This window comes from Macrobrachium nipponense, chromosome 13 (genome assembly GCF_015104395.2).
Source record: "Macrobrachium nipponense isolate FS-2020 chromosome 13, ASM1510439v2, whole genome shotgun sequence".
NCBI lineage: Eukaryota > Metazoa > Arthropoda > Malacostraca > Decapoda > Palaemonidae > Macrobrachium > Macrobrachium nipponense.
Genome location: NC_087206.1, coordinates 85,145,807 through 85,163,964, shown reverse-complemented (window position 1 = coordinate 85,163,964; position 18,158 = coordinate 85,145,807). Strand labels below are relative to the sequence as shown.

Sequence of the window (18,158 nt, the reverse complement as noted above, 5' to 3'; positions counted from 1 at the left end):
TACTCCCTATGAACATGCTTTTGAAATATTTCATCCTTTATTCTAAGCTTTTGAGTTTTAAAATGATTCTGAATGCAGTCTGAATGGTGCAAGGCTAATAATAAGGTTGTAAATGACAACACTTTTTCCATGAAATAAGGTGCGTCACTATCTGGATCGCACCTAGATCACTCAAGTCTGGAATTTCAATTGCAAAATGTGATTATTCAGTTAATATAACAACTATAAAAAAATAACTACTTACCACATGAAAATGCGCTGTAGAAACAGGTCTAATATAATAAACAGCTCCTCCTCCAACAACCCCAGCAATAACGGAATGAACAAAAATATTCAACTTAGCTCTCTTCTGTCGAATAAGGAATGACCAAGTCTTTGGACCTAATGCAGAGTCAAACTCCAGGAACTCTTCATCTACAGCCAAGTTTACCTATAAGACAAAAATTGCTCAATTGGATAATAAAATTTAAATACAAGACCAGAAACACAATGAAACCCATAATTCTTCAAATATTATAAATTAAGATAGGATAGGAAAAAAAGATTAGTTTAACCAGACCTCTGAGCCTAACAAAGGCTCTTCTCAGGCTGGCACAGAGGAATTAACCTCAGAAAAAAAAAAACTTAACAAACCAACTTTGCTTAGGTACATGATAATTTTGTAGTTAGAAATCTTTGCCTTCAGTCAGAATTCATTGTTAAATCTCAGAAATAAATGCGTCTCTGTTGAATGCAATTTCGGCATTCAAAGAGCAAGTACTGGCCAGTCATGGGAAATTGGCATCTACATTACATTTCATTGGGTCAAAATGTGGGGTTGACATTACATAGACGACCATGAGAAATTCTAATATGACTTGTGTGGAGTCTTGCCAAGATTTCTTATTTAGATAGATCTTGCTTTTTGAGATAATGAAACCCATGGGTACACCTCAGATTTTATATTTTCCAGCTTGAGATTGGTACAAAGGCCAATCTGTTTGCCTAGAGATTTTACAGACACTATCCAGTCTGCTACAGGGGCCTATGAAATTGTTGGGGTAATAGTGAAAGCTAATTTAGTGGCAGAATCTGCATTTTCATTCCCTTGAATTCCTAAATATGCCGAATTTAACAGATTTTTATTGATAATCCAGATTGGAGTGGAAAGTGGATTACTTTTTATTTGGATTTCTTGGACAAGTTGACCTGAAGAGTTGTACGTACTTGTTTATAGCATCAACAGCATTACACGACTACGGGAATCGCTGAAAATTATTGAGGAGATTGCTCACCTCTCGATATTATGTAAGTGCTGCTCATATGGCTGAGAGTTCTGCAGTAAACACAGATGATATTAAAGGAAGGCCTACTTTGATTAATTTATCATTTGAGAAAGCTGAAGCTCCTACACCAGTAGTATTGTTTCTTGAGTCATCTGTATATATCACGAATTGGCTTCTCTTTCTTTGAATGTGTTCCAGGGCATGTTGGAGATACATATCTATACTAGTCATATTTCATTTAAGAAAGTAAAATAAAGAAGTGTATATTTGCATTTGTTTCAGAGTCCAAAGTGTTGGGTGTTCTATTGTTGGAGGGAAAATTGGTGTTGTATGAGAGTTCATTAGGTAGGTATTTGGCTCTTTTTGGAAAGGAGCTAGCACCATGACATTCAATCCTAGGATTACAATTCAGAAAGCAGGCAGCTGCAGATGATGATCCTGCTTGTAGGGAAAGGCCCCCACATAAGTGTTATTAAATTGCGGTGATGCCTCAAAGGGTCCTCTAGATAGGTTAGGGGATCGAAGGTTGATCGATAAGCTATAAAACCCAATTGCGTTGGAGTTAGTATGGATTCCTTGATGATAACAGAGGTTAATTGTGCGTTGACCATCTTTTTTAAACAGCTTGTGAGAGATATTGGTCAATAATTAAATAAATTAAAGTACTTGTATCTTTTCCAAGTTTATTTAAAGGAATAATAATAGCATGTTTCCACTTGTCAGGAAAAACATGCTTCAGCCAAATGCAGTTTTAAAATTTCAGTAACTATGATTTGGCTATAAGGGCCAGTCTTTGTATCATTTCAAATTAAATCCTGCCATGACCTGGGGCCAAAAGATGACACGAGTTGAGAGCACTGTTTAGTTTGTCCATATTAAAGGTACAATTGTACTCCAGGTCTTCAAAAGTTTCAAAATTGAGTATGACATTTTCTTTGTTTTCTTATGGCCTAAAAATGTGCATCCAGACTAAAGTAAATATGACAATTTGTCCAAAATTGCATTTTTCCTAACTATACAAACCTGAGGTCCTTTTACACATAGTCCCACCTCATGCCACCCCTCACTCTGCAGTTTTTGCTTGGGCCAAAAGCAAAAGTGATTTGTTTACCTCCCAGTCGCGCGCGCGCGCCTGTCGGACAAGCAGTTAACTACCGAACCCCTTGTTCGAAAGCTTACGACCTATCCAGCTGCCGCTAGTACCTTCCTATTGTAAAAGGACCTCAGGTTTGTATAGTTAGGAAAAATGCAATTTTGGACAAATTGTCATTTGTTCCGACACGGCATACAAACCTTCGGTCCTTTTACAATAGGAAGACTCACTTCTTGGTGGGAGGAATCTGAGTCTTTTGTGAACAGACTGGTGTTCGCCCAACCTTGGAATGCCTCCCTGGTCGTAAGAGCGAGGGAGGGATCCAAGCTTCTGTCCGATTGATCGGGGTGTGCACCGCAGGATCAATGGTCAGACCTCTGGACCAAGTACTAAGAGAGAGGCAAGCGTATCTCTTCGTACCAGCAAACAAGAACAAGTTCCTATTTGCAAGAGGCAACATAAAGTTATGGTTTGTCTCTTGTTGGCATCCACTTCCCCCCCCTTGTAGGAGGAAGTGGTGGATATTCGCTCCCATCCCTAGTGAAAGGGATAGGATGGGGCTCTGTCGAGTAGCTCACCGGCATCTTGTCCTTATCCAGCAAGGTGATGACCGTATCCCTCTACCCACAGGTAGAGGGGGAGAAAAAGATAGGAAGAGAAGCCAGTCACTTTCTCATTCACTTATCTATTCTTACAGTCACACCAGGACTCGATGCTGTTCAGCCTGCTAGGGTCTGGGTTAGCTACACAACATGTTGAGCAGCCACACGGGTCCCAAGGAAAACGATCCAAGGACCTGTGGGCAATATCCAAAAGGTAGAAGGAGGTGCCAGTGGTCTGGTTGTACCAGACCCCTGCCTTCAGTACCTGTGCCACGGAGAAGTTCTTGTGTAACTCGAGGGAGTGTACTTCTAGGTCATCTTGGTGCTGACGAAGAGTCTTCAACACTCAGCCTAGGATGTCGAGTTTCTTCAGAAAGCGCAGTCGCGCTTTCACAGGACAAAGCAGCATCTCCTTCGCATCGAAGGCGGTGAAGTCCATTAGGGAGGGGATTGTGAAGGACTCTAACCGATCGTCAGGAACCGAAGGGTTCTGAGTCTTCGCTACGAAGTCGGTACGAAATCGAGCGTCACGAATCCCCATCCACTGGATGCTTGACTTCGCAGGAAAAGTCATGCAATTACCTCAGAGGAAAAGAAGGGAATGGTCGTATGACCTATCCCTCTTCTCGACTTCGGTGATGTCCTGTACCCATACTGGTCTATCCGTCTGCAGCGAAGTGTCTCACATTCTCCTATCCCCATGCAGTGAAGTTCTTCTCGTAGTGGATAGGACACCGACACTCAATGGTGGGTGTCGATGGTATGGTACTGTGACAAGCCGTTAGGACGAAGAAAAGACTGTTATGGAACAACCGAACTAAGTCCACAGCGAAGTTCGTAACTGACTTGGGGGCTCTGACAGCTGCCGACTGACTGCGTTCGGTAGGAGGCAAGTTGTCCAAGCACCCGAGCAAGTCACGTGACCTTCGCCTTAAAAGGGTTATGCCAAGAGACTAAACAAATAATTTGTTCGTCACCGATGCCAGAAGGCGAGGTGATGATTCTCTTAAGGCATTTGCCCAACAGGCGAAAGTCAATTGCCTTCTAGAGACCGAGGTCCCTGATGGCAAGATATCTCATAGTATAGTTGATTCTCAGCTAAGGAGAAACAACACTATGTGTCGTTGAAGACGAAGGTGTACAGAAAAAGCAACCTACGTCTTCACAGCTGAACCGAGAGAAGGATTCTCAAGATTCTGAACCTGTGCTACAAAGACTGAGAACGCTAACCGCTATTCATTGCTGTCCGGCGAGGATCGTAGTTGCAATAAAAGCGGAGCGCTTTTCAGTAATGAAGAGACAGGGGAAATACTGCCTGAAGAACTGCTTCTCATGGGCTGAACATTTGGAAGTAGAGCTGTCAGGTCGGAGAGTAGGCGATGTCTCTGACACATCTGTTAATTCGGGAGGGCGAGCAATGAATAATTGCACACCTACGAATACGAGATATTTTGAAGACAAACTCAGATGTCTGCAAAAATCATTCGCATTATCGCGGTGCGATGCAGCGGAAGACTAGTACAGACTTCTGTTACCGTGCGGTAAACAGAAAGATGAGAGTCCAAGAGATATCTCTGTTGAAAATTCTCGCAATGTCGAAGGCGATGAAATCGAGCGTCACAGCAGTAGATGGTCCTTCATTATTGCGAGAATCCCCGTTAATCAGAGACCTAAGTCCATGATTGTTGGGCAGAGATACGGTTCGGTAGTCAATCAAACCAGGGGAGAGAGAGACGTAACCGACCGTGCATCTCCGGGACCTAGCTGATACTGAGCTGCTATCACTGCCTATCAGGCAGTTCAATACGCAGTAGCTCTCGGTGACTCGTCATCCTGAGTTGCCAGGTAATCCATTATTCCACGAAGGAATGTGTTCGGGCTAGAACCATCGAGCATAAAGAATCGCTCGAGCAATTATATTTAAAACGAAACGGATTTCGGTAAATACAAAAGCTGATTTGGTGTTGTCATGACAATACCAAGTATCTAAAATCGAAAACTGATAACTGCTGGGAGGTTGCAGGCAACCCCGAGTTGCAGTTCAATTAAGATACAATTCGTCTCGGTCACAAACGTAGAGTTACTCACGGTATGCGCCTACCCCCCCCCCCGGACAATTCACTGTTAAAGAATCATGTCGCGAGGGTAATATACGTAGTATATTTGTAGGTTCTGTACCACGACCTCCATCCTAAATTCTTTTCCTCTCGAGGAATGAGAATAAGGATTGGAGATCGACCGCCTTCGTTCTCTAGTCAAGAGAGTGAAGGAGAAGTCTTTCCCAAAGGAAAGCTTCAATGGTGAACAGAATACCGAAGACGATAGTTCAAGCCAAACTGGAAGTTCCCGTCCGTTCTTCTCTATTCCAGGTTAATCGCCTACTGTGAGATACTCTTCTTTCAGCAGCAGTCTTCTTCCAAATGCTAGAAATTACAGGAATTCGAGCATAAGCGAGGTTCCCGATTATCGTGTAACAATTATCGGGGATTCTCGCTCACTTTGGACCGTGGTCTCGCCTAAGTGTTTTGGAATCGTAAAAAACTCGAACACTCTGAGTGCGCTAGAAATTCCGTAGAATTCTAAGCACACTGCGAAACCCCCCCACCGAATTCGTCAAACGATATCGGCTGGTGGTCCTCTCGATTCCCTTAGAAATCGAGAAAGGGGCAGGATCCCTCCTCAACGACCGGGGCTTACGTCAGGTAGGACCCGAAGGAGGTCCCTCCGGTAGCGCAGCCTCTAACGTGGGATCTTACAGAGAAATCTCTGTAGGATCCCTCCCCTTTCCCTCGTAGCCGTAAGGAGAGAGGGAATGGGGGAGGAATTGGATACTGGCTCGCCTTCCCAGCGGAACTAGCAGTTGGAGAAGAAAAGGAGCAGCCATCGCCCTCAGAGCCTGGGAAAACGTATCGTCAGGAGAAAACGTTTTCCCGAGGAGGGTTACGAACTCATACTGTAGGTAAGGGTCTGCCGCCACTGTGAACGTCGTCTGGGTGGGCTGATCGACACCTGACAGGAGAGAGCCGATACCTTACCTCCGACTCATTCCAGTCCTCGTCGAGGTCGAAACCTCTCAGGAGGACCGAAGGGGTATTCAAATACGGTGTCCGAAGACACGTAGAAACGCCTCTGTCGCAGTAGAGGAGGTGAAGTAGCTTGTTCGACCGGCCAGAACTGAGAGAGCCTTCTTGTTCGGAGACGAGAGACTACCTGGTTCAACACAGTCGGCAAGCTCCGATCGCGGCAGACCCACCGTCGATTTGGGTTCCCTCTCGGGCCCCAAAACGACTCGAGCCGAGACGTGGCTCTGCTGGTAGGAGCGGCGATCCTTCCCCGAGGTCGTTGTGCTGACGAATCAGCGCCATAACCTCGGCAAAGTTCCTCTGGATCTCGGAAGTCACAGCATCTTGCAGAGTAGGACCGTTAAGCCCTTCGAACAAGAGCATATTCCGAGAACCTTCCTCCTAAGAAGGGGGAACAGCGACAGCCCTCTCGGTCTTCTCCATCCACTTGCGCATACGTCCTGGCCGGTCCAAGAACCGTGCCTGGCATGTAGGGCGTCGTGGTGGGATCATGAGGGGCGCACCCCTCACGATCACTCCTCAATACCTCGCTCCTCCCGGTGTAACCCGAGGAGGTTGAAGGTACGGGAGGGGCAGACCTGACGCTCCCTCCTTGCTCGCTGGCAGAACCAGCAGGCTTGGAGGGCTGCAGGGCCGATCGTTCAACCTACCGGGAGGTTGGCGATCGAGCTGCAGGCCTGGTCGAACCGTCTCGCTGTGGAGAACGGCTGGACTGAGCACAGCGGCCCGGATCTCGAGTGTCAGAAGAGCTGGTGCTAGTTGCCGTACCCGATCGCTCTCTGTGAGAGCGACGGTCAGGCGACCTGCAGGCTCCACTGTCACAGTGAGACCGGTGCTTGTCCTCACGGCACGTCACGTCGCTGGTTCCAGCCGTGGCTGGCACCGGCGAACGGGAGGACCTCTTCCCAGCCTCAGCCCGTGGCCGGTCGTGGACCGTCACGTCCCCGGGTAGCCAGCTGGTCGCCGCGAGAGCGAGAGCTGGCCTAGTGAGAGTCGCGTGAGCGGCTGTCACCAGTCTTCCGCCCCGTGCCGTGAACCTGACGCTGAGCGGGCTCAGAGGTCTGGTTCCTAGCTGCACGGTCGCTGGTAGGCGACCGTACACTCGGTATCTCCCGCGAACGAGAGGCCGAGACGGACCCTGATGCAGTGGCAGAACCACTGACACCAGGCGAGGAAGGTACCGGTATGTTAGCCGGTACCCCTCTGGTCCCCTCGTCCCCGTAGTCTTCTTCCTTGCGGAAGAAGAGACGGGCCTCGCTCCCTAAGGAGCAGGAGGACCAGCGGAAGGAACCGCCCTCCCGTCCCACCGAGGTGAGACGGGTCCCGAGAAGCTCCCGAGGGGGGAGACTTCTTAGGAGGGAGGAGGCCAACCTTCTTCTTCCTCGGCTGTGAAGCCTTAGAAGTCGAAGGGGAAGAGACGGGGCAGCCGACGACGATGAAGAAGATGACGACGACGACGACGACACCTTCCTCCTCTTCTTCGTCATTGCTTCCTCAGGACAGACGTAAGATCTGCTATCCAGGGCGGAGCCGGGGCTGCTGTAGCCGAAGCCACAGGGCCCGGACGCACCTTTACAGACAGACCAAAGTCTGGGGTAGTACCACCACGAACAGGGACGACGTCAGCAGGTATGGGCTATCAGGAACAGCAGGCACAGCCAGCACAGCATCGGTAGGGACAGCCAGCGCAGCAACGGCAGGGACAGCCAGCGCAGCAACGGCAGGGACAGCCAGCGCAGCAACTGCATGGACAGTCAGCCCAGAATCGGCAGGTACGGCAGGCAGCACCGGAAACACAGGAAGTGGAGCAGCAGCCAGCAACATCCTGGTACCGGCAGCAGGTCCAGGGGCGAGCTCTAGGGCAGCGGAAGTGTGGTCGCGGCAGCGCGGCAACCACGAGCGGCGGCGGCACGCCCCCCTCCTCGTACGGCGAACGGCACTTCACAGCGGCTGTAGGCAAGACTGTTACCACGTGAGGCGAGTACACCAGGTGAGGAGGGACGTCGTCACCTGGAGCGTGGTCACCACTCCATGGGTGACCGCAGTAGGCCCAGACATAGAAACCGCAGCCCCTGGACACTAGCACGCCCTGCAAATGGAAGGACGCCCATACCTCACCAGGTCCACCCTCGTGGCAGTAGCACCTGCGGAAATAATAGTAGTAGTGATTAGTGGGGGGGGAAGTCCCCTCGCGTGGGGGGGGGTGAGCCCCACACCGAACGAGTGGAAGACCCCGAATACAATTGTATTATCGGGCACCGAGCGCCCTCCCCCGCGCTCGACGGATCGTGCGAGGAGAAGAAACCCAGATAACCCTCCCCCCCGAAGGGGAGGGCCATCTGTGGGAGCTGAGCGGGGGGGGAGGGGGGGGATTCTCGTTCCCCACCCCCGCACAGCACCCATGTACCCAACAATATAATAAGAGCCCGAGAGCAATCGTGCCCTCGGCCCGAATGCAAGGGCATAAGGATCAATTCCTGACTGAGCGGAACTTGAACCAAATAAATATTGATGCAATCAATAAAAAAAGGAATAAAATGAAAAAGAATCTTGCATTACGATTCACTTCACAATGAATAAGGGCTCGGATCGAGCGCATTTGCGCCCTCGGGTACCGAACGCAAGGGTAAAAGGATCCATTCCCGATTATGAACGGAAACCTTGATCCATAATGAATTGATGCAATCAAAATATATATGAAAATGAAAAAAGAACACTGCGCTTGCGATTTCACTTCATACAAAATAAAAGGGGAAGGATCAATTCCCGGGAAATAGCGGAGGGGAACATTGATCCAAGTAAATAATGCAATCTCAATAAAATATGAAATGAAAAGAACTGCACTTGCGATTTCACTTCATTCAAATAAAAAGGGGAAAGGATCAATTTCCGGGTAAGGGGCGGAAACTGATCTCAAATGAGTATTGCTACAATCAAAATAAATATATGAAAATGAAAAAGAATATGACAATTTGTCCAAAATTGCATTTTTCCTAACTATACAAACCTGAGGTCCTTTTACAATAGGAAGGTACTAGCGGCAGCTGGATAGGTCGTAAGCTTTCGACAAGGGGTTCGGTAGTTAACTGCTTGTCCGACAGGCTCGCGCGCGCGCGACTGGGAGGTAAACAAATCACTTTTGCTTTTGGCCCAAGCAAAAACTGCAGAGTGAGGGGTGGCATGAGGTGGGGCTATGTGTAAAAGGACCTCAGGTTTTGTATAGTTAGGAAAAACATGCAATTTTGACAAATTGTCATTTGTTCCGACACGGCATACAAACCTTCAGGTCCTTTTACAATAGGAAGACTCACTTCTTGGTGGGAGGAATCTGAGTCTTTTGTGAAACAGACTTGTGTTCGCCCAACCTTGGAATGCCTCCCTGGTCGTAAGAGCGAGGGAGGGATCCAAGCCTCTGTCCGATTGATCGGGGTGTGCACCGCAGGATCAATGGTCAGACCCTGGACCAAGTACTAAGAGAGAGAGCAAGCGTATCTCTTCGTACCAGCAAACAAGAAAACAAGTTCCTATTTGCAAGAGGCAACATAAAGTTAGGTTTTGTCTCTTGTTGGCATCCACTTCCCCCCCCTTGTAGGAGGAAGTGGATGGGATTCGCTCCCATCCCTAGTGAAAGGATAGGATTGGGGCTCTGTCGAGTAGCTCACCGGCATCTCGTCCTTATCCAGCAAGGTGATGACCGTATCCCTCTACCCACAGGTAGAGGGGGAGAAAAAAGATAGGAAGAGAAGCCAGTCACTCTCTCATTCACTTATCTATTCTTACAGTCACACCAGGACTCGATGCTGTTCAGCCTGCTAGGGTCTGGGTTAGCTACACAACGTGTTGAGCAGCCACCACGGGGTGTCCCAAGGAAAACGATCCAAGGACCTGTGGGCAATATCCAAAAGGTAGAAGGAGGTGCCAGTGGTCTGGTGTACCAAGACCCCTGCCCTTCAGTACCTGCGCCACGGAGAAGTTCTTGTGTAACTCGAGGGAGTGTACTTCTAGGTCATCTTGTGCTGACGAAGAGTCTTCAACACTCAGCCTGGATGTCGAGTTTCTTCAGAAAGCGCGGTCGCGCTTTCACAGGACAAAGCAGCATCTCCTTCGCATCGAAGGCGGTGAAGTCCATTAGGGAGGGGATTGTGAAGGACTCTAACCGATCGTCAGGAACCGAAGGGTTCAGAGTCTTCGCTACGAATTCGGTACGAAATCGAGCGTCACGAATCCCCATCCCCTGGATGCTTGACTTCGCAGGAAAAGTCATGCAATTACCTCAGAGGAAAAGAAGGGAATGTCGTATGACCTATCCCTCTTCTCGACTTCGGTGATGTCCTGTACCCCATACTGGTCTATCCGTCTGCAGCGAAGTTGTTCTTCTCGGTAGTGGATAGGACACCGACACTCAATGGTGGGTGTCGATGGTATGGGTACTGTGACAAGCCGTTAGGACGAAGAAAAGACTGTTATGGAACAACCGAACTAAGTCCACAGCGAAGTTCGTAACAGACTTGGGCGCTCTGACAGCTGCCGACTGACTGCGTTCGGTAGGAGGCAAGTTGTCCAAGCACCCGAGTAAGTCACGTGACCTTCGCCTTCAAAGGGTTATGCCAAGAGACTAAACAAATAATTTGTTCGTCACCGATGCCAGAAGGCAGGTGATGACTCTCTTAAGGCATGTGCCCAACAGGCGAAAGTCAGTTGCCTTCTAGAGACCGAGGTCCCTGATGGCAAGATATCTCATAGTATAGTTTGATTCTCGGCTAAGGAGAAACAACACTATGTGTCGTTGAAGACGAAGGTGTACAGAAAATGCAACCTACGTCTTCACAGCTGAACGAGAGAAGGATTCTCAAGATTCTGAACCTGTGCTACAAAGACTGAGAACGCTAACCGCTATTCATTGCTGTCCGGCGGAGGATCGTAGTTGCAATAAAAGCGAGCGCTTTTCAGTAATGAAGACAGGGAATACTGCCTGAAGAACTGCTTCTCTGGGCTGAACATTTGGAAGTAGAGCTGTCAGGTCGAGAGTAGGCGATGTCTTCTGACATATCTGTTAATTGCGGGGCGAGCAATGAATAATTGCACACCTACGAATACGAGATATTTTGAAGACAAACTCAGATTGTCTGCAAAAAATCATCGCATTATCGCGGTGCGATTGCAGCGGGTGACTAGTACAGACTTCTGTTACCGTGCGGTAAACAGAAAGATGAAAGAGTTCCAAGAGATATCTCTGTTACAAATTCTCGCAATGTCCGAAGGCGATGAAATCGTAAGCGTCCACAGCAGTAGATGGTCCTTCATTATTGCGAGAATCCCCGTTAATCAGAGACCTAAGTCCATGATTGTTGGGCAGAGATACGGTTCGGTAGTCAATCAAACCAGGAGAGAGAGAGGACGTAACCGACCGTTCATCTCCGAGACCTAGCTGATACTGAGCCGCTATCAGGCAGTTCAATACACAGTAGCTCTCGGTGACTCGTCATCCTGAGTTGCCAGGTAATCGATTATTCCACGAAGGAATGCGTTCGGCTAGAACCATTGAGCATAAAGAATACGCTCGAGCAATTATATTTAACCGAAACGGATTTCGGTAAATACAAAAGCTGATTTGGTGTTGTCATGACAATACCAAGTATCTAAAATCGAAACTGATAACTGCTGGGAGGTTGCAGGCAACCCCGAGTTGCAGTTCAATTAAGATACAATTCGTCTCGGTCACAAACCGTAGAGTTAACTACGGTATGCGCCTACCCCCCGGACAATTCAACTGTTAAAAGAATCATGTCGCGAGGGTAATATACGTAGTATATTTGTAGGTTCTGTACCACGACCTCCGTCCTAAATTCTTTTCCTCTCGAGGAATGAGAATAAGGATTGGAGATCGACCGCCTTCGTTCTCTAGTCAAGAGAGTGAAGGAGAAGTCTTTCCCAAAGGAAAGCTTCAATGGTGAACAGAATACCGAAGACGATAGTTCAAGCCAAACTGGAAGTTCCCGTCCGTTCTTCTCTATTCCAGGTTAATCGCGCACTGTGAGATTACTATTCTTTCCGCGCAGCAGTCTTCTTCCAAATGCTAGAAATTACAGGAATTCGAGCATAAGCGAGGTTCCCCGATTATCGTGTAACAATTATCGGGGATTCTCGCTCACTTTGGACCGTGGTCTCGCCTAAGTGGTTTGGAGATCGTAAAAAACTCGAACACTCTGAGTGCGCTAGAAATTCCGTAGAATTCTAAGCACTCTGCGAAACCCCCACCGAATTCGTCAAACGATATCGGCTGGTGGTCTCTCGATTCCCGTGGAAATCGAGGAAAGGGGCAGGATCCCTCCTCAATGACCGGGGCTTACGTCAGGTAGGACCCGAAGGCCCCCGGTCCCCCCGGTAGCGCAGCCCCTAACGTGGGATCTTACAGAGAAATCTCTGTAGGATCCCTCCCCTTTCCCTCGTAGCCGTAAGGAGAGAGGGAATGGGGGAGGAATTGGGATACTGGCTCGCCTTCCCAGCGGAACTAGCAGTTGGAGAAGAAAAGGAGCAGCCATCGCCTTACGGCGATGGCCTCTCAGAGCCTGGGAAAAACGTATCGTCAGGAGAAAACGTTTTCCGAGGAGGGTTACGAACTCATACTGTAGGTAAGTGTCTGCCGCCACTGTGAACGTCGTCTGGGTGGGGCTGATCGACACCTGACAGGAGAGAGCCGATACCGTCCTCCGACTCATTCCAGTCCTCGTCGAGGTCGAAACCTCAGGAGGACCGAAGGGGTATTCAAAATACGGTGTCCGAAGACACGTAGAAACGCCTCTGTCGCAGTAGAGGAGGTGAAGTAGCTTGTTCTGACCGCCAGAACTGAGAGAGCCTTCTTGTCCGGAGACGAGAGACTACTGGTTCAACACAGTCGGCAAGCTCCGATCGGCGGCAGACCCACCGTCGATTTGGGTTCCCTCTCGGGCCCCAAAAAACGAACTCGAGCCGAGACGTGGCTCTGCTGGGTGGGAGCGGCGATTCTTCCCCGAGGTTGTTGTGCTGACGAATCAGCGCCATAACCCTCGGCAAAAGTTTCCTCTGGATCTCGGAGTCACAGCATCTTGCAGAGTGGGACCGTTAAGCCCTTCGAACAAGAGCATATTCCGAGAACCTTCATCCTAAGAAGGGGGAACAGCGACAGCCCTCTCGGTCTTCTCCATCCACTTGCGCATACGTCCTGGCGGTCCAAGAACCGTGCCTGGCACGTAGGGCGTCGTGGTGGGATCATGAGGGGCGCACCCCTCACGATCACTCCTCAATACCTCGCTCCTCCCGGTGTAACCCGAGGAGGTTGAAGGTACGGGAGAGGCAGACCTGACGGCTCCCTCCTCGCGCGCTGGCAGAACCAGCAGGCTTGGAGGGCCTGCAGGCGATCGTCAACCCGCGGTTGGCGATCGGAGCTGCAGGCCTGGTCGAACCGTCTCCGCTGTGGAGAACGGCTGGACTGAGCACAGCGGCCCCGATCTCGAGTGTCAGAAGAGCTGGTGCTGGTTTTGCGTACCCGATCGCTCTCTGGAGAGCGACGGTCAGGCGACCTGCAGGCTCCACTGTCACAGTGAGACCGGTGCTTGTCCTCACGGCACGTCACATCGCTGGTTCCAGCCGTGGCTGGCACCGGCGAACGGGAGGACCTCTTCCCAGCCTCAGCCCGTGGCCGGTAGCCAGCTGGTCGCCGCGAGAGCGAGAGCTGGTCTGGTGAGAGTCGCGTGAGCGGCTGTCACCAGTCTTCCGCCCCGTGCCGTGAACCTGACGCTGAACGGACTCAGAGGTCGGTTCCTGGCCTGCACGGTCGCTGGTAGGGCGGACCGTACAACTCGGTACCTCCCGCGAACGAGAGGCCGAGACGGACCCTGATGCAGTGGCAGAACCACTGACACCAGGCGAGGAAGTACCGGTCCTGTTAGCCGGTACCCCCACTCTGGTCCCCGTAGTCTTCTCCTTGCGGAAGAAGAGACGGACCCCGCTCCGAACCAAGGAGCAGGAGGACCAGCGAAGGAACCCTCCCGTCCCACCAAGGTGAGACGGGTCCCGATGAAGCTCCCGAGGGAGACTTCTTAGGAGGGAGGAGGCAACCTTCTTCTTCCTCGGCTGTGAAGCCTTAGAAGTCGAAGGGGAAGAGGCGGCAGCCGACGACGATGAAGAAGATGAAGACGACGACGACGACACCTTCCTCCTCTTCTTCGTCAGCTTCCTCAGGACAGACGTAAGATCTGCTATCCAGGGCGGAGCCGGGGCTGCTGTAGCCGAAGCCACAGGGCCCGGACGCACCTGTACAGACAGACCAAAGTCTGGGGTAGTACCACCACGAACAGGGACGACGTCAGCAGGTATGGGCATCTCAGGAACAGCAGGCACAGCCAGCACAGCATCGGTAGGGACAGCCAGCGCAGCAACGGCAGGGACAGCCAGCGCAGCAACGGCAGGGACAACCAGCGCAGCAACTGCATGGACAGTCAGCCCAGAATCGGCAGGTACGGCAGGCAGCACCGGAAACACAGGAAGTGGAGCAGCAGCCAGCAAACATCCTGGTACCGGCGGCAGGTCCAGGGTGCGAGCTCTAGGGCAGCGGAAGTGTGGTCGCGGCAGCGCGGCAACCCCACGAGCCGGCGGCGGCACGCCCCCCAACCCTCTCGTACAGGGCGAACTGGCACTTCACACTTACAGCGGCTGTAGGCAAGACTGTTACCACTGAGGCGAGTACACCAGTGATGGAGGGACGTCGTCACCTGGAGCGTGGTCACCACTCCATGGGTGACCGCAGTAGGCCCAGACATAGAACCGCAGCCCCGGGCCGGACAATAGCAACGACTCCCCTGCAAATGGAAGGACGCCCATACCTCACCAAGGTCCACCCTCGTGGCAGTAGCACCTGTGGAAATAACAGTAGTAGCGATTAGTGGGGGGGAAGTCCCCTCGCGCGGGGGGGGTGAGCCCTCTCCGAACGAGTGGAAGACCCCGAATACAATTGTACATCGGGCACCGAGCGCCCTCCCCCGCGCTCGACGGATCGGGCGAGGAGAAGAACGCAGACCTCCCCCCCCCCCCCCCCCCACCCAAAAGGGGAAGGGCCATCTGTGGGAGCTGAGCGGGGGGGGGGTCTTCGTTCCCCACCCCCGCCAACGATCACCCATGTACCCAACAATAATAATAAGAGCCCGAGAGCAATCGTGCCCTCGGCCCGAATGCAAGGGCATAAGGATCAATTCCCTGACTGAGCGGAACTTGAACCCAATAAATATTGATGCAATCAATAATAAAAGGAATAAAATGAAAAAGAATCTTGCATTACGATTCACTTCACAATGAATAAGGGCTCGGATCGAGCGCATTTGCGCCCTCGGAACCGAGCGCAAGGGTAAAAGGATCCATTCCCGATTATGAATGGAAACCTTGATCCATAATGAATTGATGCAATCAAAATATATATGAAAATGAAAAAGAATACTGCGCTTGCGATTTCACTTCATACATAAAAAGGGGGAAGGATCAATTCCGGGAAAGGAAATAGCGGAAACATTGATCCAAGTAAACAATGCAATCTCAATAAAATATGAAAATGAAAAAGAACTGCACTTGCGATTTCACTTCATTCAAATAAAAAGGGGAAAGGATCAATTTCCGGGTAAGCTCGGAAACTGATCCAAAATGAGTATTGCTACAATCAAAATATATATGAAAATGAAAAAGCATACTGTACTTGCGATTCCACTTCATACATAAATAAGTTTTCGTGCCGAGCGCATTCGCTCGGCAACGAGCATACAGGTCAAAAAAAATATAAATGAAAAGAGCACTTACTTACGATTTTCATCTACACATTTCCAACCAAAATATACGTTCGGAGCGAGCTCTCTCCCCGCCCGTCGGCACCGAGCATCACAATACGAGGATCATTTCTGGGAAAATGAATTCCCGCACTTACGCCCTTCAGTCCCCCGGCACTCGGGTAATCGGAGGGCGTGGTGAAACCAAGATCCTTTAATTCACAATTGAATCAATGGAAATAAATATGAAATGATTGTACTTACAATTCAGTTTCACTAGATAAATAGAAAAAGAAAAACACAACCATGCGAAAGCAACGACGATGAAGCGGGCAGAGAGCGATGATACACGTCCACACGCCAGCAGGCCGAAAGCAAAAGTGATTTGTTTACCTCCCAGTCGCGCGCGCGCGCCTGTCGGACAAGCAGTTAACTACCGAACCCCTTGTTCGAAAGCTTACGACCTATCCAGCTGCCGCTAGTACCTTCCTATTGTAAAAGGACCGAAGGTTTGTATGCCGTGTCGGAACAAACTGTACTTGCGAATCCACTTCCATACAGAATAAGTTTTCGTGCCGAGCGCATTCGCTCGGCAACGAGCATACAGGTCAAAAAAATATAAATGAAAAGGGCACTTACGATTTTCATCTACACATTTCCAACCAAAATATAAGCTCGGAGCGAGCGCTCTCCCGCCCTCGGCACCCAGCATACACAATACGAGGATCATTCTCTGGGAAAAATGAATTCCCGCACTTACGCCCTTCAGTCCCGGCACTCGGGTAATCGGAGGCGTGGAGAAAGGCCAAGATCCTTTAATTCACAATTGAATTCAATGGAAATAAATATGAAATGATTGTACTTACAATTCAGTTTCACTAGATAAATAGAAAAAGAAAAACACAACCATGCGAAAGCAACGACGATGAAGCGGGCAGAGAGCGATGATACACGTCTACACGCCAGCAGGCCGAAAGCAAAAGTGTTTTGTTTACCTCCCAGTCGCGCGCGCGCGCCTGTCGGACAAGCAGTTAACTACCGAACCCCTTGTTCGAAAGCTTACGACCTATCCAGCTGCCGCTAGTACCTTCCTATTGTAAAAGGAACGAAGGTTTGTATGCCGTGTCGGAACAAACTTATGTTCTCAAGATGTTTTCCTATTATATTTGATATTTCATATGGGTCATGAATCTCATGATATGTTTTCCCATCTTGGTGTATTGCACTTCTATGACGTCTTACATATTTACTATTATTTCCTTTATCTTTTGCCCAATATCTTCCAGAGATGTATTCGAATATAAGCATGACACAATTCCTCCTTGATCAAATTTTTCCCACTATTACAGCTTTGTAAAATTTGGCAGTGTATTTACTACACAATGGTTAGGTGTTATCGATTGGTAAATTTACTGTCACCATCTTATTTAGAATACTTGCACAACATGATTAGTGTGGCACAAGTGTAAGCTAAACCCGCTGTTAGGACTGAGAGTATTACAAGAATACAATCATCCCCACCCTAATCATGTTATGGGCAAACAAAGTAGAATGCCGAGAGTCTTATCCCCAAAGCCAGACACCCCTGGAATCCGTGGCTCAGCCCTGAAGAATAGTTCCCCCCTTTAGATATCAAACTGGTATCCCCACCCTTTAGATATTGAACTGGTATCCCTTAGGTCCAAATATTATCAGGTAGTTGATGGTTCTACCACAGTTCCCACTATTTAGCTTTGGATGTAAACCCAGACCCAGCTATGATATCTTTTCTTATTTATTAGGTCCAATGAATTTTTTAAAAAATGGAAAATTCCACAAAAATTAATCCAAAGAAATAGTATTATGATATATGGGACTATTGGATTCAAACCCAGGAACAAATTCCTGGGCTTCAAGAGCCCCCTCACCACGTAAACGTGGTCCCAAGTTGAGGGGGTATTCTGAATTAAAGAATTGTACAAATAACAGGCAGTCCCTGGTTTATGACATGGGGTTCTGTTCCAAGCTGAGAACCAATAACTGAAAATCGTTGTTAACCAGACCATCACAATAATTATGGTAATAAATGGCATTTATGACACATAAATGTTAATCGGCACTGGAAATCGCTTATCGATGCTAAAATCTATCTACCAATGCCAATAAACCACTTACCAGAACCAAAAAATTGCTTACTGGCACTGAAAATCTGAATAATGATATCATTAGCGAAGCGGGGACTGCCTGTACAAAAACTACCTGATTTAATTAGTTTCTACTCTAGATCCAAACCGTAAGATATGTGGTGTGCCAATTTCAAATCCCTGTCCAAGTAATCCTGGCCAGTT

At 49.2% G+C, this 18,158-nt stretch overlaps 1 protein-coding gene across 1 annotated transcript in view; it reads right to left on the bottom strand.

Annotated features, from left to right (window-relative positions):
- The window catches only part of LOC135225383 (pecanex-like protein 4), a gene marked incomplete at its 5' end in the record, with an annotated part of 124,711 nt that overhangs the window by 81,903 nt on the left and 24,650 nt on the right, over positions 1-18,158 (bottom strand). Inside the window, one exon of the mRNA XM_064264716.1 lies at positions 245-430. Within this exon, the coding sequence (XP_064120786.1) occupies positions 245-430 (186 nt within the window). The remainder of the gene's footprint in view (positions 1-244; positions 431-18,158) is intronic.